Raw genomic sequence first — 20,965 nt, forward strand, 5'->3', positions numbered from 1 at the left:
GCTGTCCCCTGAGCCACGCTTATACCTCCTGTTCTATCTTTATTCTTTCCCTCAGTCTCCTCTTTTGGGGATTTTTTTTTCTTCCTGTCTGCTGTCTAAAATCTACACATTACTTTAAGACTAGCGACAGCCTCATTTTCCATGAAGCCCCCTCTGTCTTCTTCAGTGCACAATGCAGTCCTTCCTTTCTACGCAGGGTGGGAAGAACTTTAAATTTGGATTTGGAAGACACGGGTTTGAATCTTGGTTCTACCAGGGGCTAGGTGCTGAAAATGGACTTCATCACTCTGGAAACCCAATTCCCTTTCTAATATCGCCTTTGCAGAGCCATTATGAAAATTAAGTGAAAAGCTACACAAAGGGCATGTATCTTTATAACGTCTACCTGGGCATTTAATCATGCGTGGTATTTTCATATGTTTCAGGTATGTATGTCATTACCCTAAAGAAACAGCATGTTCTTTGAAGTCAAAGACTACCTTTTTTTTTTTTTTTAATTTCCCACAATCTCTAACAAATAGCCCTTATTCAACGCTTGTTGAAAGCTACTTATGTTCTCAAGTTTTCTTCCTTTTGGTCTCTTTTCTTTCTTTCCTCTCCCTCTGATATTAAAAGAAACCAATCTCTCCCAAATACTACCCACAATCTGGTACGTTATAACTCTACACATTCCTTCTAAGAACAGTTTTTGAGCATTTAAAATGCATGAAACCCTGTGCTAGGCGAAGATGAATCAGCCCCCTGCCCTTTGGAGTCAATCTAACTAAAGAAAGAGACACATAAACAAATAATCATAATAGAGAATCCTATGCAACAATGGAATGTAAAATTCTAACCTTGAACCTGAAAGGAAAGTCAATGAGCCCCACAGAGAAAAGGACACAGAATCCTTTATATCTGTTTTCCAAGACTTTCACCCTGAAGTGACTTCTAAGTTTCAAGATAGGGGACACTCCACAAGATTTAAAATAAAAGCTTTTCCACCAAAAGAAATATGCAACCAATTATGAGGTTTGGTGCAAGAAGGCCCTTCATCAGAAGCAGTGGCAGGTAGGAGTCCCCAGCTTTGGCTTTGGAACGGATAGTATTTGGAGTTTGCCAATTCAATGGCCCTATTATCTTACACGTTCTCTATTCTGAACCTCTATTCCCTCAAAAGCAAAATGAGATGATAATATCTAACTCAAAAGGTTGTGGGAGAATCGAATAGCCTGTATTTGTAAAGCACTCATATATAAATGGCAAGCAGCGTTACTTTATAGACAGAAAACTAGCGCTCTGCTATTTTATTCAACGTAATCTCGGAGATTTTTAATATAGAAAAATACGCAGTATTTCATTATTAAAAGAGAATAAAGTAATAATCTTACCTGGCACTTTTCACAGCATTCTCCTGATGCACATTGAAAACTTGCTTTGATTTTACAAGTTTTAGCATCACAGCAAATGTTGGTACATTCCTAAGAAATACCGGAAATAAATACAAATGTTGGTTTGGGCCTCAAATTTTGCTCTCATTTCATATTTAAAAAAAAATTTTAATGTTTATTTATTTCTGAGACAGAGAGACACAGAGCATGAGTAGGGGAGGGGCAGAAAGAGAGGGAGACACAGAATCAGAAGCAGGCTCCAGGCTCTGAGCTGTCAGCACAGAGCCCGACGCGGGGCTCGAACCCACCGCGAGATCATGACCCGGGCTGAAGTCGGACGCTTAACCGACTGAGCCACCCAGGCGCCCCTATTTTCATATTAATTCAAAATATTATTTGTTCATCACATAAACCCTACTTTGGTACAGTCTGAATATAATTTTCATGAAAATAAAAGAACAAAGTTTAACATTAAAAAAACAGATTTTGGAGCCACTGGTGATTTGTCATGATCTGAATGCTACTGACACCTTCTTTCTTTAATTTGAATATCTCTTCTAGTTTGCTCAGCCTCCCATTATAGTACTGCAAGTGATCTATTTTTAGTAAAATATGAATGAAAACAAAAAGAAAAGGAACAATCTTTTAAAATAAAATTTATCGGGGCGCCTGGGTGGCTCAGTTGGTTAAGCGTCCAACTTCGGCTCAGGTCATGATCTCACAGTTTGTGGGTTCGAGCCCCGCGTCGGGCTCTGTGCTGATGGCTCGGAGCCTGGAGCCTGCTTCGGATTCTGTGTCTCCCTCTCTCTCTGCCCCTCCCCTGCTCGTGCCCTGTCTCTCTCTGTCTCAAAAATAAATAAAACATTTAAAAAAATAATAAAATAAAATTTATCTAAATAATTAAAAACATAATTAGTTGAACTCATGAACCTACCCAGCAGTAAGTTTAATCTCCAGGGCAGACACTAAAAAGTTAAAGTATAGTTCTTTATCTAAGTTTGACACTTAATCCAACTCTGTGTTAAGCAATAGACTTTGTCTTTCTCTCCCCACCTTGCTTCTAGGAAATCAGATACCTGCATAAGGTTTTGGGGAAATTCCTACCTCAGAAAGTTCCTCTTATAGCTGCTTAGTATCCTTAATGATATATTTAGAGTTACAACTTGTTGGGTTAAAACTCTCACCCTTCTTTCTTTCTTTTTTTTTTTTTAACATTTATTTATTTTTGAGACAGAGAGAGATAGAGCATGAACGGGGGAGGGTCAGAGAAAGAGGGAGACCCAGAATCTGAAGCAGGCCCCAGGCTCTGAGCTGTCAGCACAGAGCCTGATGCGGGGCTCAAACCCATGAACTGCGAGATCGTGACCTGAGCCGAAGTCGGACGCTTAGCCTCCTGAGCCACCCAGGCGCCCCTACCCTTATTTCAAATATACACATCATCTTGGAAAGATTCTGCTTTCTCACAGAATGAATACATTTATGGTCATATTTTGAAGTTACTGAAAAGCTGACCCCTCGAGGGCTTGACGTGCTACTCATGTTAAGTTTTCACAAAATGGGGGCAAAGGTCCCATTCAGAACCCTGGCTGCCAAATCAATAAGGTGGGATCAAGCCAGGACTCCTAACGATAAAAACTCTTCAGTCCCAAAGGGAAGAACTCAATCCCAGGGCAGGGTGATTCTGGGATTGCTGACACAAACACCTGGGTCCACGTCTCGGCTCCTCCCTTCACCAGCTCTGTGACCGTGGCCAAGCTATTTGCACTCTGAGCACTATCACAGTGCTGTGCCTCAAGTAACCGCTCAAGCGGTCGTAGGCACATAGCAGCCATTAAGTATGTCTGCCAGATGGGAGGGAAGAGAGTACAAAACTCAATTGTTGATTGTTCTTAAAAAAGAAAAAAGAAAAAGAAATGGGGAAGGAACCCCAAGATGGAAAGTAGGAAGTCTTTTAAGCAATGCATCATTCATTGTTAGAAAAGCCGGCCCGAACATATGCAAAATTATAGAAACACACAATTTCAGAGTGAGCCTGCGTAATACAGGTTTATGGTTTATCTTCTTAGCAATTGAAAAACACATTCGATCATTTTAGAAAGTACTTGGTTGGGGGCGCCTGGGTGGCTCAGTCAGATAAGTGTCTGACTCTTGACTTTGGCTCAGGTCTCACGAACTGTGAGATCGAGCCCCATTTCGGGCTCCTCACTGACAGGGCAGACAGAGCCTGCTTGGGATTCTCTCTATCCCTCTCTCTCTCCCCCTCCCCTGCTCACGCTCTTTCTCTCAAAATAAATAAATGAATAAATAAACATTATTTTAAAAAACCACAGAGAGTACTTGGTGGTACCTCGGGAGTCCCACAATCGCAGTCTTCTCCCATTTCTACCAACTGGTTCCCACAGATTGGGGTGGATATGATATCTGTAGGCAATGGAACATTGAGGACGCAATTTGATAATTTATCTTCAAAGAACTTATCATAGCTGACACGGCTGCAGGAACTGAAGTCTGTAGGAATATAGAAGCTGTGAAGGCAAGGAAGAAGAGAATGAAACACAGTCATGCTGAGCATGAAGGGAGCAACGTCACACATTGGGGATGATACACCCCAAACCTGCCCCCAAAAGATGAAATCCAATCCAGTGCCCAATGGCTAAATCATGAGCTCATTTCTGTGCCTAAATTAGCCTTTCCGGATGGACACAAACACCTCCAACTTTTTTAAAAAATTTTTTTTAGTGTTTATTTTTGAGATTGAGAGAGACAGAGCACGAGTCGGGGAAAGGCAGAGAGAGGGGGAGACACAGAATCTGAAGCAGGCTCCAGGCTCTGAGCTGTCAGCACAGAGCCCGATGCGGGGCTCAAACTCACAAACCGTCAGATCATGACCTGAGCCGAAGTTGGACGCTCAACCGATGAGCCACCCAGGCTCCTTGAGAACGTTCTTCTTTAATTAGATTTTTCTCCCAGAACTTTCTCCCTACCACTACCCAATCTGAATTTATTGAAAATGTGATAAATACCAATTATTTTCCGAAACCAGATCTGGTGTAGATAATCTGAAGTTAAAAATGTCAAGTCACCCCAACAGCAAAGACACAATATGTTTAAATGATGTCTTTAGTTAATGAAAAAAAATGCACATAGATGAGGGGGAAGGCGGTTTGGTGTGGATATTCATTCATGATTATGCTATTTGATATTTAAAAGCTTGGATGTGTTGCCAAAGATGACATAAAAGAACAGCACAGTCCAGAGTGAACCAAAAACAGGGATATGAACGCATCTTTCCAAGAAAGCCTCACCTTAGTGCTCTGTCCATCACACATATTGTAGAAGGGCACTTGCAAACATAGGAGTCATGAAACATTCCAAAGTTATGGCCCATTTCATGGGCCATCGTTCCTGCTACTCTAAGCACATTTTCACTGTGGTCCTAAGGGCAAGAACAGGGAAAACAGACCTCTGGTTTTTAAAATAAATTATCACTCAGGGTATAATTAAATAGTTCCACTAAGTGGGGTAGATCGAACGGTTCCAGCTTCAGATTTTTCACTAATCACCATCTCTCTTTCTCTCCCCACCTTTTCCTCTCCCCTCCTGCCTCTGTCTGTCTCTATTTCTGTTTGTCTGTCTGTCTGTCTCTCTCTCTCTCTCTCTCTCACATACACACACACACACACACACACACACACACACACACACACAACTTTGGTACTGAATGCCCATTACAGGGCACACTGCTTTCTCTTTATTCTTGTAAATGGGGAATATTTTTAATGAGAAACATTTTTGTGGTTTCCTGCCATGAGAGACAGTGGCAAAAGGTCTTCAAAAATGATAAGGAATCAGAATTGCTTACAACTGATCTACCTCCTTCCCCTCGGCTTGTTTTTCAATGCCTTCTAATTGACTGACGGTCTTGGATGCGTTTAGCTAATAGGGATCCAAAAGTGTTTGTTAACCTAGGACTTTAGTACCGTTGGTATCTCTCTCAGGTCTGTTACTGCCAAGCTAGACCTCAGTCAGTTCTAGACTGGCCCCATGGCATGAAGTCCAGCCCATAGGCAACTTCATTACCAGATGATTTCTGGTTAGAAGTGTTGGACTGGGGGCTCCAGGTTTTTCAAGAACAATAACACAACACTAGAGAATCACTGAAGTTGTAATTTCCCACAGGGGAGACAGGAATCTGCCAATGACACCCACGCACAGACGCCTGATTTCCTTATCTACTTCATGTCAAAGAACCAAGTAAAGAGATCCAGAAGGCATGGTACAAGGCTGGCAAATGGGAAGTTCAAACAAGATGGGAAGTTCATATTTACAATTAACGATAGTGTATCATCCTGTCAAGAAGAACCAGTAAAGTTTGCTATTTTAGTAAGATGGAGTTACTCAAATGGGGACAAAAACACACCAAAAAAAAAAAAAAAAAACTGGAAAAAATGTAAATGTGTTTAGACTTTCCAGATTGCCTTATTTGAGGTCCCTTTAAATGCATGGTGTCTTCCTTTAATTCATTATTCTCATAACTGAAATGTTTCTTTCCTTTGGAATGACCTCTATTCTCTCTTCCCCCTATCCACCCTTTGACGTTTATTTTCAAGCAACTTTTCCTGACCACGTGAATCTTCATCAGTAATTCTCTCCTCTGGATTCCTACTGCAGTTTTCAATTCTATTATCATATATTTTAAGTATTGCTTTAAGTAGTCCGATTCCGCCTCCGACTTTATGGTAAACTCTTTCAGGTTAGAAAGTACATATTTTATTTCCTCTGTTCATCTTACAAAGCTTGTCACAAACCCAGACTTATAGGATATATTACACACACACACACACACACACACATATATAATATATATTCCACTTCCACCTAGGATGTACAAAGCTGGAAAAAGCATTATTCTTGGACTAACAACAAGGACTAGCCAGATAATGATAATTTTCCTTGACTCTATCAGTCAGTTGTGGTTGCAGAACATCCACAGAACCTGAAAACTAAAAATAGGCCCTCCCAAGGACAGATGGAACTGGCTTGTCTCTAGCAAAGTGTAGAGGAGGAGATGCCAGGGATCCTACAAGTGGGGAAGTTAACTCACTTAACTTCTTAAGTGAATTGTTAAAGGCCTGGGACAGGCCAGTGCCGGAGTATAGAATCCGCGGGACCTCAGAAACAAGGGTGCTTTGCATACACTTAGAGACTCTTCTCCAAGGACCTCCTCTAGGAGCTCAGGGCACACTTTGAGAGCCAGGTAGTAGAACAGAAAGAACTTGTCTTGGTGGAGTAGTCCAGAAGGAGTAAAGTAGCAACTGCTGCAAGAAAAGAGCCTGAAGCCATATCCAGAACCTTCTCCTTTAAGGAATGGAAACCTAAAGCCACTGGGGAAAGAAATAGTAATCTCTGACAACCTAGGGTAGAACGGAAGACCCAACATGGTTAAGGGATGGGTTTAAACACGCACACACACACACATACACACACACACACACACACATCCCCTACTCCTGAAACATCTTGAGCCCAGGATCGTATAGTAATATTCATCGAGATTTTCTCCTACTGAGGGATGGTCAGAAAACTCTTCCTCAAAAGATCTGCAAAAAATAGAAAGCAGAATTTTGCTGCTGTGGGAAGGATGGAAAGAATCCCTAAGAAAGCTTTGCTTCTGACACCCAGGACCTGCCTAAGACCAAAACCAGACAAAGGCAAAGGAGAACCGCCCCCCCCCCCCGCCACCTCTGTTCCTTACCACCACATTGTAGAAGTCTGGGGAGAGCATCACTTCCAAACTTACAATCAATAAAAACACTGGACCATCAATTCACAATTTTCTAGAACTCATCCAGAGCTGAGGCCACAAGGTAACCTAAGGAAAGGTAGGCTGGCAGCTACAGGGAAAGTCGGGACATGAATATTTGTTTACCTGGAACAGACCAGGTTCCAGCAATAACTCGTATAAAATAATCTTAAAACCCGTATAGTTAGAGTGTGTGTCGTACAGCAAGAAAATACACCAAACGTGGGAGCTTCAGACATAGGGGAGTTCTCACCTACTCATGGGTTTTTCTCCACACAGACCTCACCACGTGAAAGCTCTGAGAAAGCCTCCCTCATAGTGTGGGCCTGGGGGAGGGGAACAGGAGCGTGAAAAGGCATGAAATCACTCGAAGATCATTCTCCTCTCTCTGCTATGGCACAAACGTGACAAGGTCCAGGGTGAAATGAGCGTGTCACTCACCTCACTCTAATTCTAGCCCTAAACCAAGGGCTTAAGCTTCTGAGAGAAAGAGCAACAAATCCTGCCACCCAGGGCGCTGGTAAAGTCTCAATACAACTATAGAAAAGGAACAGGAAGGAAAATAAAACACGTGGAAAGCTTCTACCCCGGAAGGAAGGAGAAGGAAGGGCAGGAATGCCTATTGGGCTATGTCCATTAGAGGTCGCTACCTCTGGCAGTGGAGCAGCACTAAAAGGACCTACCCCTGACACTATAGGACACAGGACTTACCAAAGACTGAGGTTTAATAAAGCGAAAGAAAATGCCCTCTGCCCACCAAAATTCTAACGATCATCCAGTAACAAGTAACAACCACCTACCAAAGGGGGAGAGTCTGCAGCATAAAGAAACTCTCTGGGGGATCCAGTAAAGACCTAAAAATGAGTATGAAGCACACACTGAGAAAAACCCTCTGGAAAACCAGCCTTCACCCTAAACATAAAATAATGTGAGAGGAATTTAAAGCCTATGATGGACTGAGGCTAGTCATAGCAACAACAACAAAATCCCCAATCCAACTCAACTCCTGCTAGATTGATTCAAACCTTACTCAAGAGGCCTAGAGGAAGGAAAGAAGTGATGATTTCCAGGCAAGGAAAAAATACACATGCACACACACACACACACACACACCCCTCAGATAATGCCTTTCACAGGATGCCTGACTTTCAACAAAAAATAATAAGGCATCCAAAAAAAAAAAACAAAAAAGAAAAAAATAAAGAAAAAGGCCTACCTTGCCAATGAACATATCCAGACTCATATCTGACACAGATGTTAGAACTATCAGATGATACTTTAGAATAACTATGATTAATATGGTAAAAGCTCCAGTGGAAAAGATGAGTAGCACACAAGTCTGGATGACAAATTTCAACAGACCTGGACACCATAAGAAAGAATCAAATGGAAATGCTAGAAATGAAAAAGACAGTAACTGAAACGAACGATATCTTCAACAGGCTTAACAGTAGATTTGGAATAGTTGAGAAAATAATAACTTGACCTAACAGTTCAACAAAAATTACCCAAATGAAAACACACAGTGCAAAAAGGATAAAAAAGAAAACAAATAGAAAAACAGAGCATATAACTTTTGAGGGGCAATATAGAATGGTCATAGATATAGGAATTTGTATCCCTGGAAGAAAAAAGGAGGAGAATAAAATAGAAGAAATATTTGATGAAGTAACGGCCCAGAATTTTCCATAATTAATCACAGATACAGCCCCAGGCCCAAGAAGTTCAAGGAACACTAAATGTGATATATTACCCATTTCTCCCAAAGTCCACTTAGTTATACCATAATTATGATCGAACTAAAGAAAATTAAAAAGAAAGGGAAAATCTTGAAGTAGAAAACAAAAAGATACATTTCAGAACAACAAAGATAAAGTTTACAGCAGACTTCTCATCAGGAACTCTGTAATCCAGCAGACAGTGAAGTGAAATTATTAGAAGTACTGAAAGAAAAAACATTATTAAGCCAGGATTACAAACTCAATGAAAATGTATACAAAAAAGAAAGAGAGATAAAGTCGTCTGAAAGCAACTAAAAAATTCATCCACACCACACCTGTGTTATAGGAAATATTTTCAAAAACTCTTTGGGAAGAAATAAAAAATATTATACCAGATAGAAACTCTGCAAAGAAATGGAGAGGGTTGAGAATGAAATAAAGGTGAGTGTAGATAAAGCTAAGATAAACATAATACTCTTTTTATTTTCTTTTATTATGTTTAAATGTTTATTTATTTATTTTGAGAGAGAGAGGTCAGAGAGGGGCCAGAAAGAGAGGGAAAGAGAGAATCCCAAGCAGGCTCCATGCTGTCAACACAGAGCCCAACACAGGGTTCAACTTACAAACCATAAGGTCATGACTTGAGCCTAAATCAAGAGTTGGGTTCTTAACCAACTCAGTCACATAGGTGCCTCAATTTTTTTCTTACTTTAAACTGTGCTGAAAGATGACTAAGAAAAATTAGTAACAATATATTGTGTATTTATAGTGTATGTAAAGTTAAACAAATGATAAAAATAGCACAAAACTGGAAGGGAGTAATTAGAGGTGTACTCTTATAACATTCTTATATTACAAGTGATGCAGCTCAGTATTATTTCAACGTAAAACAAACAGAGGTATATAATAAACCAGGGCAACCATTAAAAATAAACAAACAAAGGTAACAGTGAAAAGCTAATAATGGAGATAAAGGAAATTATTTTTAAAAAATCCTCAATCCTAAAGAAGGCATAAAAAATAGACTAGATGGAATAGAAAACATCTAGAAAAAAAATTGAAGCTTTTAGTTCAATATCAATAATTATATTACATATAAGTGATTTAAATATAGGAAATAAAAGACAGATTACAGAGTAATACTCCATGTATTACTATTATACATTATATTATATAATGTATTACATTAATACATTAATATATATTGTATTACATTATATATATACATATATATATATATATCACATTTTCTGTATCCATTCATGCATCGATGGACATTTGGGCTCTTTCCATACTTTGGCTATTGTTGATAGTGGATGTAAATTTTAAAAAATAAAAAATAAAATTAAAAAAAAAAGACAGATTGTCAGGTTAGATAAAAAGTAAAACTCAACTATATGCCAGAAACTTTTAAATGTAGAGAAAAATATATGCTAAAAGTAAAAGTAAGGAAAAAGTTGCATCAAGCAAACTTTAGCCACAAAATGTTGGAGTAACTCTAATGATATCAGACAAAGTAGACTTCAGAACAGGAATATGTCAGGAAAAAAGAGGAACATGAAACAATAATGGATTAATTCTCCAAAAAGACATGACAACTGTTTTTGTGTATTTGCTTAACTGTAGAGCTTCAGAATACATGAAGTGAAAACTTGTAGAATTGAAAGAAGAAATAAACAAATCTACAATTATACGTGGATACTTAACCACTCTCTATAAACTATTCAAAAGAACTGAACACTGTAAGTTAACTTGACATGGTTGCCGGTTATAGAATGCTCCATTCAATAACAGCAGAAGGTATTCTTTTTCAAGTTCATATGCAGTACTGACCAAGAACAAACCTCAAAAAATTTTAAAATATTAACATTCTATGAAGTATGTTCCAGATTATTAGGAACTGAATTGTGCCCACCCCCCCACACTGCAATTCGTATATCGAAATCTTAACCCCCAACATGAGCGTATTTGGAGATAGGGCCTCTAAGGTTAAATGAGAATATAAGTTAGGATGGGGCCCTAATCCAACATGACTGAAGAGGAAGGGATGTGTGCAAAGAGGAAAGGTCATGTGAGGGCACAGCAAGAAGGTAGCCATCTGCAAACCAAAGCGGGAGACCTCAGGAGAAACCAAACTTACCAATACCTGGATATTGGATTTTTAGCCTCCAGAACTCTGAGAAAATACATTTCTGTTGTTTGAGCCATACAGTCTGGGGTATTTTGTTATGGAAGCCCTAGCAAATGAATATTCAGATCATAATATAATGAAACTAAAAGAAAATCATAATAGAAATCATTATAGTATACTTCTAAATAATACATTAGTCAAAAAGGAGATCCAAAAAGAAATTAGAAAATATTTTTAACTGAATGAAAATAAAAACACACATATCCAAATATCACAGATGCAGTCAAGCAGTGCATGGTAGGGAATTTATGCATTAAGTGTTTATATCTGAAAAAGAGAGAAGCCTCAAATGAATAATCTAAAAATGTTCCTTAAGTAATAGAAAAGAATAGCAAATTAATGCAGAGAAAGCAAAAGAAATTCAATAATCAAGAGCAGAAATCAATGAAACTGAAGGCAAGAAAACCATAGAGAACGTCGATAAAGCAAAAGCTCTTTCTCTGAAATCAATAAAATTAATAAGTCCTTAGTAAGATCATAAGAAAAAGACATAAATTGCTAATATCATCTGAGAAAAGATAAATAACCTGAATAGTTCTGTTATCTATGGAAGAAATTGTATTCATAGTTAAAAACAAAGAAATGCCAGACCCATATAGTTTTACTGATGGATTGTACCAAACATTTTAGGAAGGAATAATACCAATTTTACTAAAACATTCCATAAAATTGAAACGTTGGGCACACATCATTTTATGTGGCCAGATTTACCCGATATTTGTTCTAATAACACAACATGAAAAACATATAACAGGAAAAGACAACTACAGACTAGTATCCCTCAGGATTAAACAGAATATAGAAATCCTCAAGATGTGTTAGTGTGTTGAATCCAGCAATAAATAAAAAAGATAATACGTTATGGCAATGATGTGTTTATATTTGATATGCAAGACTGTTTCAACATTTGAAGTTCAATCCATGTTATTTGCCATAGCAACAAAAAAACCCTACATGATTCAGAAAAAAAGAGCATTTGACAGACTTGAACTGCAGAACCAACTATTTATCTTCAAACAAACCTGAACAATGCCAACAGAATGATAAGGAGAGCACATTGTAGACATGAAGGCAAGGCCCACGGTTGTTCCAGAAAGTTCTGTTGCTCTGAAAGAAAGAAAATAATTGATATAACAACTTATGATTCTAAATGATATTTTCTATGCACAACCCATCCAGGACTCTAAATGGTTAACAGAGAAACTCACATTGTAAATAATAACTCTTAAATATTTCCTTCAGTTTTTGAATTTGCATTAGGCATTTTTTTTTAATGTGCAATGGTTGTCATATCAACTAAATATAAGCACCCGGATATAATCACCGGATATAATCATTTTTAATATTTTATATCTCTCATTCATTATTTTATATTTTTTGTTGTGGAATTCATCTCTTGCCAGGAAGTAAATAAACAGGAATGTTTTTGTCCATATACATATACATATATAATTTGAATATTAATATTTTCACATATGCTTTGTTTTAATTTATGTTTTTCTCTCATATATTTTTATATCATTTACTTTTGTTCACTTTTAGCACTGTTTTAAGCTATAGTGGGATTTGGAATTTGGGCCCATTCTGAATGTATTTGCGTTACGAAGCGTTTATGTTATTGAAATATTTGTTAAAAGGAATTTGAGCCACTTACATTTATTTGCATAGACTATTGGTTTGGTTTTAGTAATGTTAATTTCTTTTTTTAGTCTTCTTCACTTTTTTTCTTTCCATTTGCAATGATTCTTTGTGCTGCCTTTGTTATTATTCTGTGATCTGATCAAGATCCTGACCCCCTGGGTTGCCTCTAGTAATTTTCAAAGAACGCATTACTTAAAAAATGCCCTTAGTAGATGTATTTACCTAAAAAGTTGAACTTATATTTTCCCGCTTATCATAATCAAGAATGGAGAGTACTGATTTTGCCATGCAGAATAAGGACAATTAGAGAACTTCGTCCCACTTTATACTTCCTTTGGACAATTTTCAGATATCTGTTGTTTTGAAATGATATTTTGCATTATACCTGATATTTTAAAGATTTGCAGTATTTATATCCTCCTTAAAAATTATGTTATAAAATTACTTATACTTCACTGGGTGTTGTATGGAAACCAATTTGACAATAAATTTCATATTAAAAAAAAATTACTTATACTTAAGTCTGCATTTGTGTGGGTTCAATTCTCACTACCAGCTCATTTATAATAAATAAATCTTCCCCCGTTATGGAGTTAGCTATTTACTCTTTTTAGTGGATAGATTATAGCTGTACCACAAAGTTCTTACCTTGTTATGCCTAGGTAGAGACACAACCTTTTGTTAACTTATTAGGCAATTTTTTTTTCTTTTTTTAAAAAAATTTTTTTAATGTTTATTCATTTTTGAAAGACAGAGAGAGACAGAGCACAAGCAGGGGTGGGGCAGAGAGAGGGGGAGGACACAGAATCTGAAACAGGCTCCAGGCTCTGAGAGGTCAGCACAGAGACCGATGCGGGGGTTGAACCCACGAACCGTGAGATCATGACCTGAGCCGGAGTGGGACGCTTAATGACTGAGCCACCCAGGCGCCCCGATTAGGTAAATTTTTGAATGAAAGTGCAATTATTTCTTTCCACCATATCTTTTTAGTACTTTTATCCTGTTTATTCCAGTCTAGACAGGAAATCTACTCTTCCTGTTGGCTTGTCATTTTTTATCTATGCATTTGTCATCTTGTCTGTGATTTTTATCTCTCTACCCTATTGGTTCAAAGTATGGGAATTTACTATAATTTGAGCATGGCCCTGGAGGCAGTCTGGTAAGAGTTGAATTACCTTACTACCTATGAGCTGTGAGTCCTTGAAAAAAAATACTAACTTTCTCCGAACAAAATGAGCTCACCCTGCGGTGAACCCTTGAAAATTTAAGGAACTCGCCTTTCAAAATTAAGGAACTATGGCAGCTGTTCTTCAGATATAACCCCCAGTGAGCTAGGCTTGCAGTATCCCTATCCTGTGTAGTACCTTCCCTTGAATATGGGTCGATCTTGACCAACAGAATATATCAGAAGTGACGCTGTAATTTCTAAGGTTTGCTCATGAAAAGACTTGAGGCTTTCTCTTGGTCCTCTTACAATGCTTCTTCTGGGTGAAAACTAATCACCTTGTAAGATGTCCAGACCCCTGAGGCTGCCATGCTGGAGGCAGTCCAAGTTAGCCACTTGAAAGTTAGATAGACAGAGATGACCAACCAGCCCCTGTGCTCCAGCCCTACCAGGCAAGGAACCAGACACGCAAGTCAAGAAGACTTATTTTAAGTCAGGGAGTTGTGGGTTGATGTGTCATGTGTAGTAAATAACCAATTCAGAATATTAATTAATTCTGACAGGACCTAGTCTTCTTATGTGCTATGACACCTACTGTTTTCTTAGGAAGTAACACTTGAATAATTTTCAATTATTCATTGCTGTTTCCTTCTATCTGATTCCAGCTGCAAACTATTCCAGGCATATCCATATGCCTCAAAAGAAATTTCTCGATTTCTTTTGAGGCATATGCTCAGCGGTTTTGTGTTAATGTATAGTCACTAGATTTATTTCTCCTCCTTGCCCCTGTTTTTGATTAGTCACTTCAGCAGGATGGTATTGAGGTGTGGGATTAGAATTTTTCTTTATATCCTAGAAGTTTGTCCTCACTAATACTTAAAGCTAGTCAGGACTTTTAAAACACTGAATTGAAACTTCTCTTGCCATTATCTAAACATGCCTTTCCTTTCTGTATACCCAATCAAAACAGACTTCTGATGAATCATTTTTAAATTGTTAGCTTTTCTTTAAAAAAGAAAAAAAGAAACACTTATAACAAAAGTTAGGGCATATTCAACATAAGATTCGATCTAATACTTTTTAAACTTTTATCCCCTTTGTGTAAGCCACTTCCTCTTACCCTATACCCCAAGAAACCACCTGCTTTGCCAAGGCTTTGGAAACTTTCTACGCTAAATACCATTTAACACACAAAAGGGAAAAACTCTACATACGTGATTAACTGAGCGATATCATGACGTTTTCTTCTTGGGAGGACACTTCCCCTCCATTTAGAAAAGTTTTCCAAGGTGAAGCTTGCATTTGGGGTTATCTTTATTTTATCCTTGTCATTCCAGATTTCCATACCGACTAAGGCCACATGAGTATTTAGCTTTTTATAAAGCTGTCCAAAGAGAATACATGTCAAAGGAATGACAGAGGTGGTAATGTTATCTTTCAATATTTTCAATGTACTTTAGATTTTCAAACCTATTTCTCCCAGCACGGTAAAAACATTCTTTCCAAACATACTTGTGAAATGGAAGTTACCACCTCTTTTCACGGATGCTAGCACCCCCATACTCAGGCAAGGCAGACACCCTTAGGTATTTCAGGTCTGGAGACTGTTGTTTTTCAGAGCAAAAGTCCTATTAAAATAAACTTCTCTTGCTTGCCACCTTAAGGCAGATTATAATTTTTCAGTTAGTAGTTCACTACTATGACTTCAATGTAAGTGTAATGACTCAAATGCTTTGCATTGTTCCCTGAGTCAGAACATTCCAGAATTAGCAAGGTTGACTCAGTGCTGGTTTGGACATTGGAAAAAGAGCGTGCTATATGAAAAAGTTCTGCATCCGTGAGTCGCAATGAAGTGGTCCTCTGATTCTTAAACCTGGAATGAGCCAAATAACCAATGATGCATACAGGGTAACTTTTAGAAATAATCAATTAACCTTATAAGACAATATGCTTACTCTCAAAAGTTTAAATTGCTACTATAGTTGATGTAACTGCACAGTGTTGGTAAGAGGACAAACTTCCAGTTATAAGATGAACACGCTCTGGAGATCTAACGTACAGCTTGGTACTTATAGTTAATAATACCATATTATATACTTTAACATTGGTGACAGTAATTCGTAAATGTTCCCACCGCAGAAAAGCAATGGTAATTATATGACGCTCACCTATGGTGGAAATCATTTTGCAGTGTTATGAGTATATCAAACCAACATACTGAACAGCTAAACCCACACAATGTGCTATGCCAATTATATCTCAATAAAGCTGGGGGAGAAAAAAAAAACCATGGTGACAGGCTTCCTCATGGGTCAACCCTCATGGGTGCTGAGAAACCTGAAGAAATGTTTGTAAGCAGTTTGGAAAATAATAAAAGCATTGAGGAATGCAGTAATCATCAAAAGAAAAGTCAAAATCTGGGGTGCCTGGGTGGCTCAGTTGGTTAAACTTCCGACTTCGGCTCAGGTCATGATCTCGAGGTTCATGGGTTCGAGCCCCGTGTCAGGCTTTGCTGACAGCTCAGAGCCTGGAGCCCGCTTCGGATTCTGTGTCTCTCCGTCTCTCCGTCCCTTCTTCCTTGCGCTCTGCCTTCCTCTCAAAAAGGAATAAACATTAACAAAAAGTTTTTTTAAAGTATTGAAACCTCACTTTGAGCAGATGCCCTTGCTTCCAAACTCAGGGTAAAGAGGCAATCAGAAGAGAACTTTGACTGGCTCCCACCACTGTCTACCTACTGAGCTAAACCTCTTCCAACAACCTGTGCTCACCTTCCTTACTCTACAGTAATGCTCGTGTGAGCTGAAGGCCAGCTTCTCTACTCATGCGCTAGACCTCCAATCTCTCCCCAGATCAAGGAGATGATTCCACAATTCTTCCAACCTCCTTGCATTGTCTCTGCTTAGCCTTCCACGGACCTGTTCCCATCAGCATAAAAAAAATGACCCATCACAGTGGGGAGGATCTCTTTATGACCCTTCCCCCCTGTCACTTATGCACCATTTCTCTGCTTCTATTTATAGCGAAATTTTTGAAGAGAATTTTCTGTATCTGCTGTCTCTAATTCCACTTCCTATTCTCGTTGGGCTCACTCTAATCGTGCCCATACTCTAACGCTCCACAGAAATGTGCTTCATCCAGGCGACTGGTAACTTCTACGCTATTAAATCCGATGGCCAATCCTCAGTCCTCAGAAGCATCTAACGTCATTGATCATTTCTTCCTTTGATGGGTTTTTGTCTCAAGCGGCTTCCAGAACAACTCTATCCCCTGGTTTTCCTTGAAGCTCTTTGTCTCCTCTTTCCTGGTCTCTATCGGTTTCTCCTGTACTCTGACCTCTCCTCAAAGAAGCACTTCAAGGACCTGTTCTTAGGTCTCTTTTCTACTTATCTACACCATTCCTTTGGTTATCTTACACCAAGGTTGGCAAGCTTATTCCTGAAAGGCCTGGATAGAGACTGCTGCAGGCTTTGAAGCTGCGTGGTCTCTGTTGTAACTCTTCCTCACCACTGGCACTGTGGCAGGAAAGCAGCCATAGATAATGCGTAAACAAATGGTGTGGCCATGTTTCAATAAAACCGTTTTATAAAAAGGCAGCATGCCAGATACGGCCCACAGGCCCACAGTTCGCTGACCCACATCTTATGCCATTCTGAGCAGTGAGGGGCACGTGGGTGGTTCAGTCATTTAACTGTCCGACTCTTGATTTGGGCTCAGGTCATATCCTCACGGTTCATGAGTTCAAGCCCTGCATCAGGCTCTTCACTGACCGTATGGAGCCTGCTTGGGATTCTCTCTCTCTCTCTCTCTCTCTCTCTCTCTCTCTCTCTCTATCTCTCTCTTTCTCTGCCCCTCCCCTGCTCATGCGAGTTCTCTCTCTCTCTCTCAAAATAAATAAATAAACTTGAAAAAAAAAAAAAAGACTTTTGGATTTATCTCTCCACCCAGACTTCAAAACTTCAAACAATCTTGTATATCTAGCATTTTTACCTGGATATCTTTTTTTCTTTTTTCACCCATGAATCTTCTCTTTAATCCTTAATGATCCATCGGCACATACATACAATGATATAATGTGGCACCTAGTAGGTTCTAGACACGTGGGGGTCACTGTCAATATGGACATGTCTACCCCTGATCTCAGGGAAATTTCCTAGTATTTTCTCTGATTTTTGAAATGTAGGCTCTCCAATATTTTAATTTTTAAATATAAAAATGTAACACGAAACATGAACATATTTTTAAAAAGTACTCAGTCATAGAACAGTTAATAAAAAGTAGCAACCCACTGCCCGTTGTCACCTCCGCTAAGAAACAATACTTTTGTCAATCCAACTGACCTATGACATTATATTTATTTTAGGTATACAGCATAATGATGTCCCCCTGGAAATCTTTTTTTTTTTTTTAAATTTTTTTTTTCAATGTTTATTTATTTTTGGGACACAGAGAGACAGAGCATGAACAGGGGAGGGTCAGAGAGAGAGGGAGACACAGAATCGGAAACAGGCTCCAGGCTCTGAGCCATCAACCCAGAGCCTGACACGGGGCTCGAACTCACGGACCGCGAGATCGTGACCTGGCTGAAGTCGGACGCTTAACCGACTGCGCCACCCAGGCGCCCCACCCTGGAAATCTTTATACAAAAAGATATCTCAAAATGAATGTGTACAAAATGGAAATGCTAATCTTTCCTCTGAGTCACTATTGCCAATACGTTACCCATTCTTCAAGTTGCTCAGGTCAAGATCCTCGATGTCACCTCATCTTTTCCTTTTCTCACACGTCTCATCTCTCCTCTACCTCATATACTCTGTTGACTGTATTCAGAGACCAGCTAGTGTCAATAGATCCACCATCACTGCTTTTTCTCAAACCACCATCATCTCTTGCCTTGAATTAGGGAACAATCCCCTATCGGGTCTTATTTCTGCCAATTGCTTTCCTTCGGTTTATTTTCAATGCGGTGGCCAAGGTGATTTTTTAAGGACACACATCAGAACATGTTACACCTCAGCTCAGTCCCCCAATGTCTTCCTCACCCATGCAGCATAACAAAGTCCTTACATAGGTCTACAAGGACCTGCAGTTTCCAGCCACCGCTGCCTGTCATGTGTCATCTGCTCCCGCCCTTTCCATGGCTTACCGCATACAGCCACCATGGCCCTCCCGCTGTTCCTCAAATAGGACAATCTGGGTTCTGTCCTCAGAACCTCACTCTGCCTTGCACACCCTCCCTTAGGGTCAGATGCTTCCCTCCTTTCCTTTCCATACTCAAATGTCACCTTGGACATCTTGGACTTAGGCTTCCCTATTTAACACAGCACCCAAGAGGAACCTGCCTCTCTCTCTCTCTCTCTCTCTCTCTTTTTTATCCTGCTTTACTTTTTTTTTTTTTTTTTTTTTTTTTCAACGTTTATTTATTTTTGGGACAGAGAGAGACAGAGCATGAACGGGGGAGGGGCAGAGAGAGAGGGAGACACAGAATCGGAAACAGGCTCCAGGCTCTGAGCCATCAGCCCAGAGCCCGACGCGGGGCTCGAACTCACGGACCGCGAGATCGTGACCTGGCTGAAGTCGGACGCTTAACCGACTGCGCCACCCAGGCGCCCCCTGCTTTACTTTTTTATAGCATTTATAATCACCATCCTACCTACTCTTTATTTGGTATTTTTATGCTTGTCTTGGACAAGAATGTAAACTCCCTTGAAGGGAGGGATATTTGTCAGTTTTGTTCCCCACTTCATTTCTGTCATCAAAAAGTTCTTGTCACAAAGGAGATGCTCAGTGGGGCGCTGGGGTGGCTCAGTCGGTTGAGCGACCGACTTCAGCTCAAGTCACGATCTCGCGGTTCGTGAGTTCGAGCCCCGCATCGGGCTCTGTGCTGACAGCTCAGAGCCTGAAGCCTGCTTCGGATTCTGTGTCTCTCCGTCTCTCGGCCCCTCCCCTGCTCATGCTCTGTGTCTCTCTGTCTCTCAATAACAGATAAATGTTTAAAAACAAATTTACAAAGGAGATGCTCAGCAAATATGGCCAATTCTTAGGGTTCTTTGGGAGAAGTCTTTGTGGTGAGAAGACGAGACCCAGATGATGTTGGTCATTGAATCCACTTTCATTTTTTCCTCTATCCTTAGAGAACTTGCAGGCTTCCACAAAGTGACTCACCCATCTAAGGAGGCAGACTAACTAGATGTTTAACTAACAAGACGCTAACAATTAAGATTTAAACAGAAGGGATACAGAAATCATTTTTTAAACATTTTGTGGATTAGATGATAAAATCATGTTTACAGATCAAGATCAACATCTTTCCAATCGAAATGGACTTGGAAATCCAACCAATCTAAGTTCAAATCTTATGTCTACCATTTCCTAACTTTGTGATTTTAGGCAAGGTCCTTTGCTTCCCAGGATTTAATTCGTTAGCTATAATATTAAGGCTTAGAAATATCTCAGAGTTGTGTTGAGGATTAAATGAAATAACTCTGTGCCAGCGTTCAGCTGATTTTGTTTGTTTTTCCATGTTCTTCCATAGATTTGGATTTCTGTTGGGATTTGCTGGTCAGTGATGTCTCCCCAGGCTTTAGAAAAACAAAAACAATTCAAACAAAATCATCTCTTATACGTTCTTCAACCTGAGAACAGTGTGGCAAGTAGGTGAGAAATATCTCTATCATGTAATATTAATATTCAATTAAGTAGCAAAAGTTCAAGAGCCAATCAAGCATTGTTAGTCAGGAGTGGTGACTTTCTTTCCCTGCTTCAAGGGCATTCGTAGAAAAACCCAATGGCACCGCCTCACAAATTGTTGAAATTGCACTTAATAAAATATACCGTACCATATTGACATAATTGGCCATTTCAAACACCCTCTTTCTTATTTCTTCTGGATCTTGATTGTGCTTTTTAAACTACAAACAAGAAATGAGACAAGATATGGGCATTGATAGAAATGAATATCATTAGAAGTGAAAAAAGACAACTTCAGATTATTTTGCTTATCGGTGGTTATAATGAACAAACAGTTATGAAAGTTAACAGTTAAAAGATGCAAAATGCTTCCTTACTGCTTTAGCT

The 20,965-nt window shown here is 39.2% G+C and overlaps 1 protein-coding gene and 1 long non-coding RNA gene across 6 annotated transcripts in view; one reads left to right on the forward strand and one right to left on the reverse strand.

The window, feature by feature from the left end:
• The window catches only part of ADAM28 (ADAM metallopeptidase domain 28), a 76,238-nt gene that overhangs the window by 32,425 nt on the left and 22,848 nt on the right, over positions 1-20,965 (reverse strand). For 3 of the 5 annotated variants that reach the window (XR_006707208.1, XM_045456861.1, XM_045456892.1), the window contains exons 8-13: positions 20,728-20,799; positions 15,106-15,275; positions 12,108-12,192; positions 4,676-4,806; positions 3,718-3,895; positions 1,371-1,460 (exon numbers count right to left, since the gene is read on the reverse strand). Coding sequence is in view for 4 of the 5 variants with exons in the window: in XM_045456861.1 (XP_045312817.1) it covers positions 1,371-1,460; positions 3,718-3,895; positions 4,676-4,806; positions 12,108-12,192; positions 15,106-15,275; positions 20,728-20,799 (726 nt within the window). In the remaining variant the exon portion in view is untranslated. The remainder of the gene's footprint in view (positions 1-1,370; positions 1,461-3,717; positions 3,896-4,675; positions 4,807-12,107; positions 12,193-15,105; positions 15,276-20,727; positions 20,800-20,965) is intronic. The other 2 variants (XM_045456879.1, XM_045456870.1) reach the window with 1 other exon arrangement.
• On the forward strand, positions 667-20,809 carry LOC123587290. The gene is made up of 2 exons (XR_006707214.1): positions 667-1,050; positions 20,424-20,809. It is a non-coding gene; the product is annotated as an uncharacterized LOC123587290 (long non-coding RNA).

The sequence above is a fragment of the Leopardus geoffroyi genome, chromosome B1 (assembly GCF_018350155.1).
Source record: "Leopardus geoffroyi isolate Oge1 chromosome B1, O.geoffroyi_Oge1_pat1.0, whole genome shotgun sequence".
NCBI classification, from domain to species: domain Eukaryota; kingdom Metazoa; phylum Chordata; class Mammalia; order Carnivora; family Felidae; genus Leopardus; species Leopardus geoffroyi.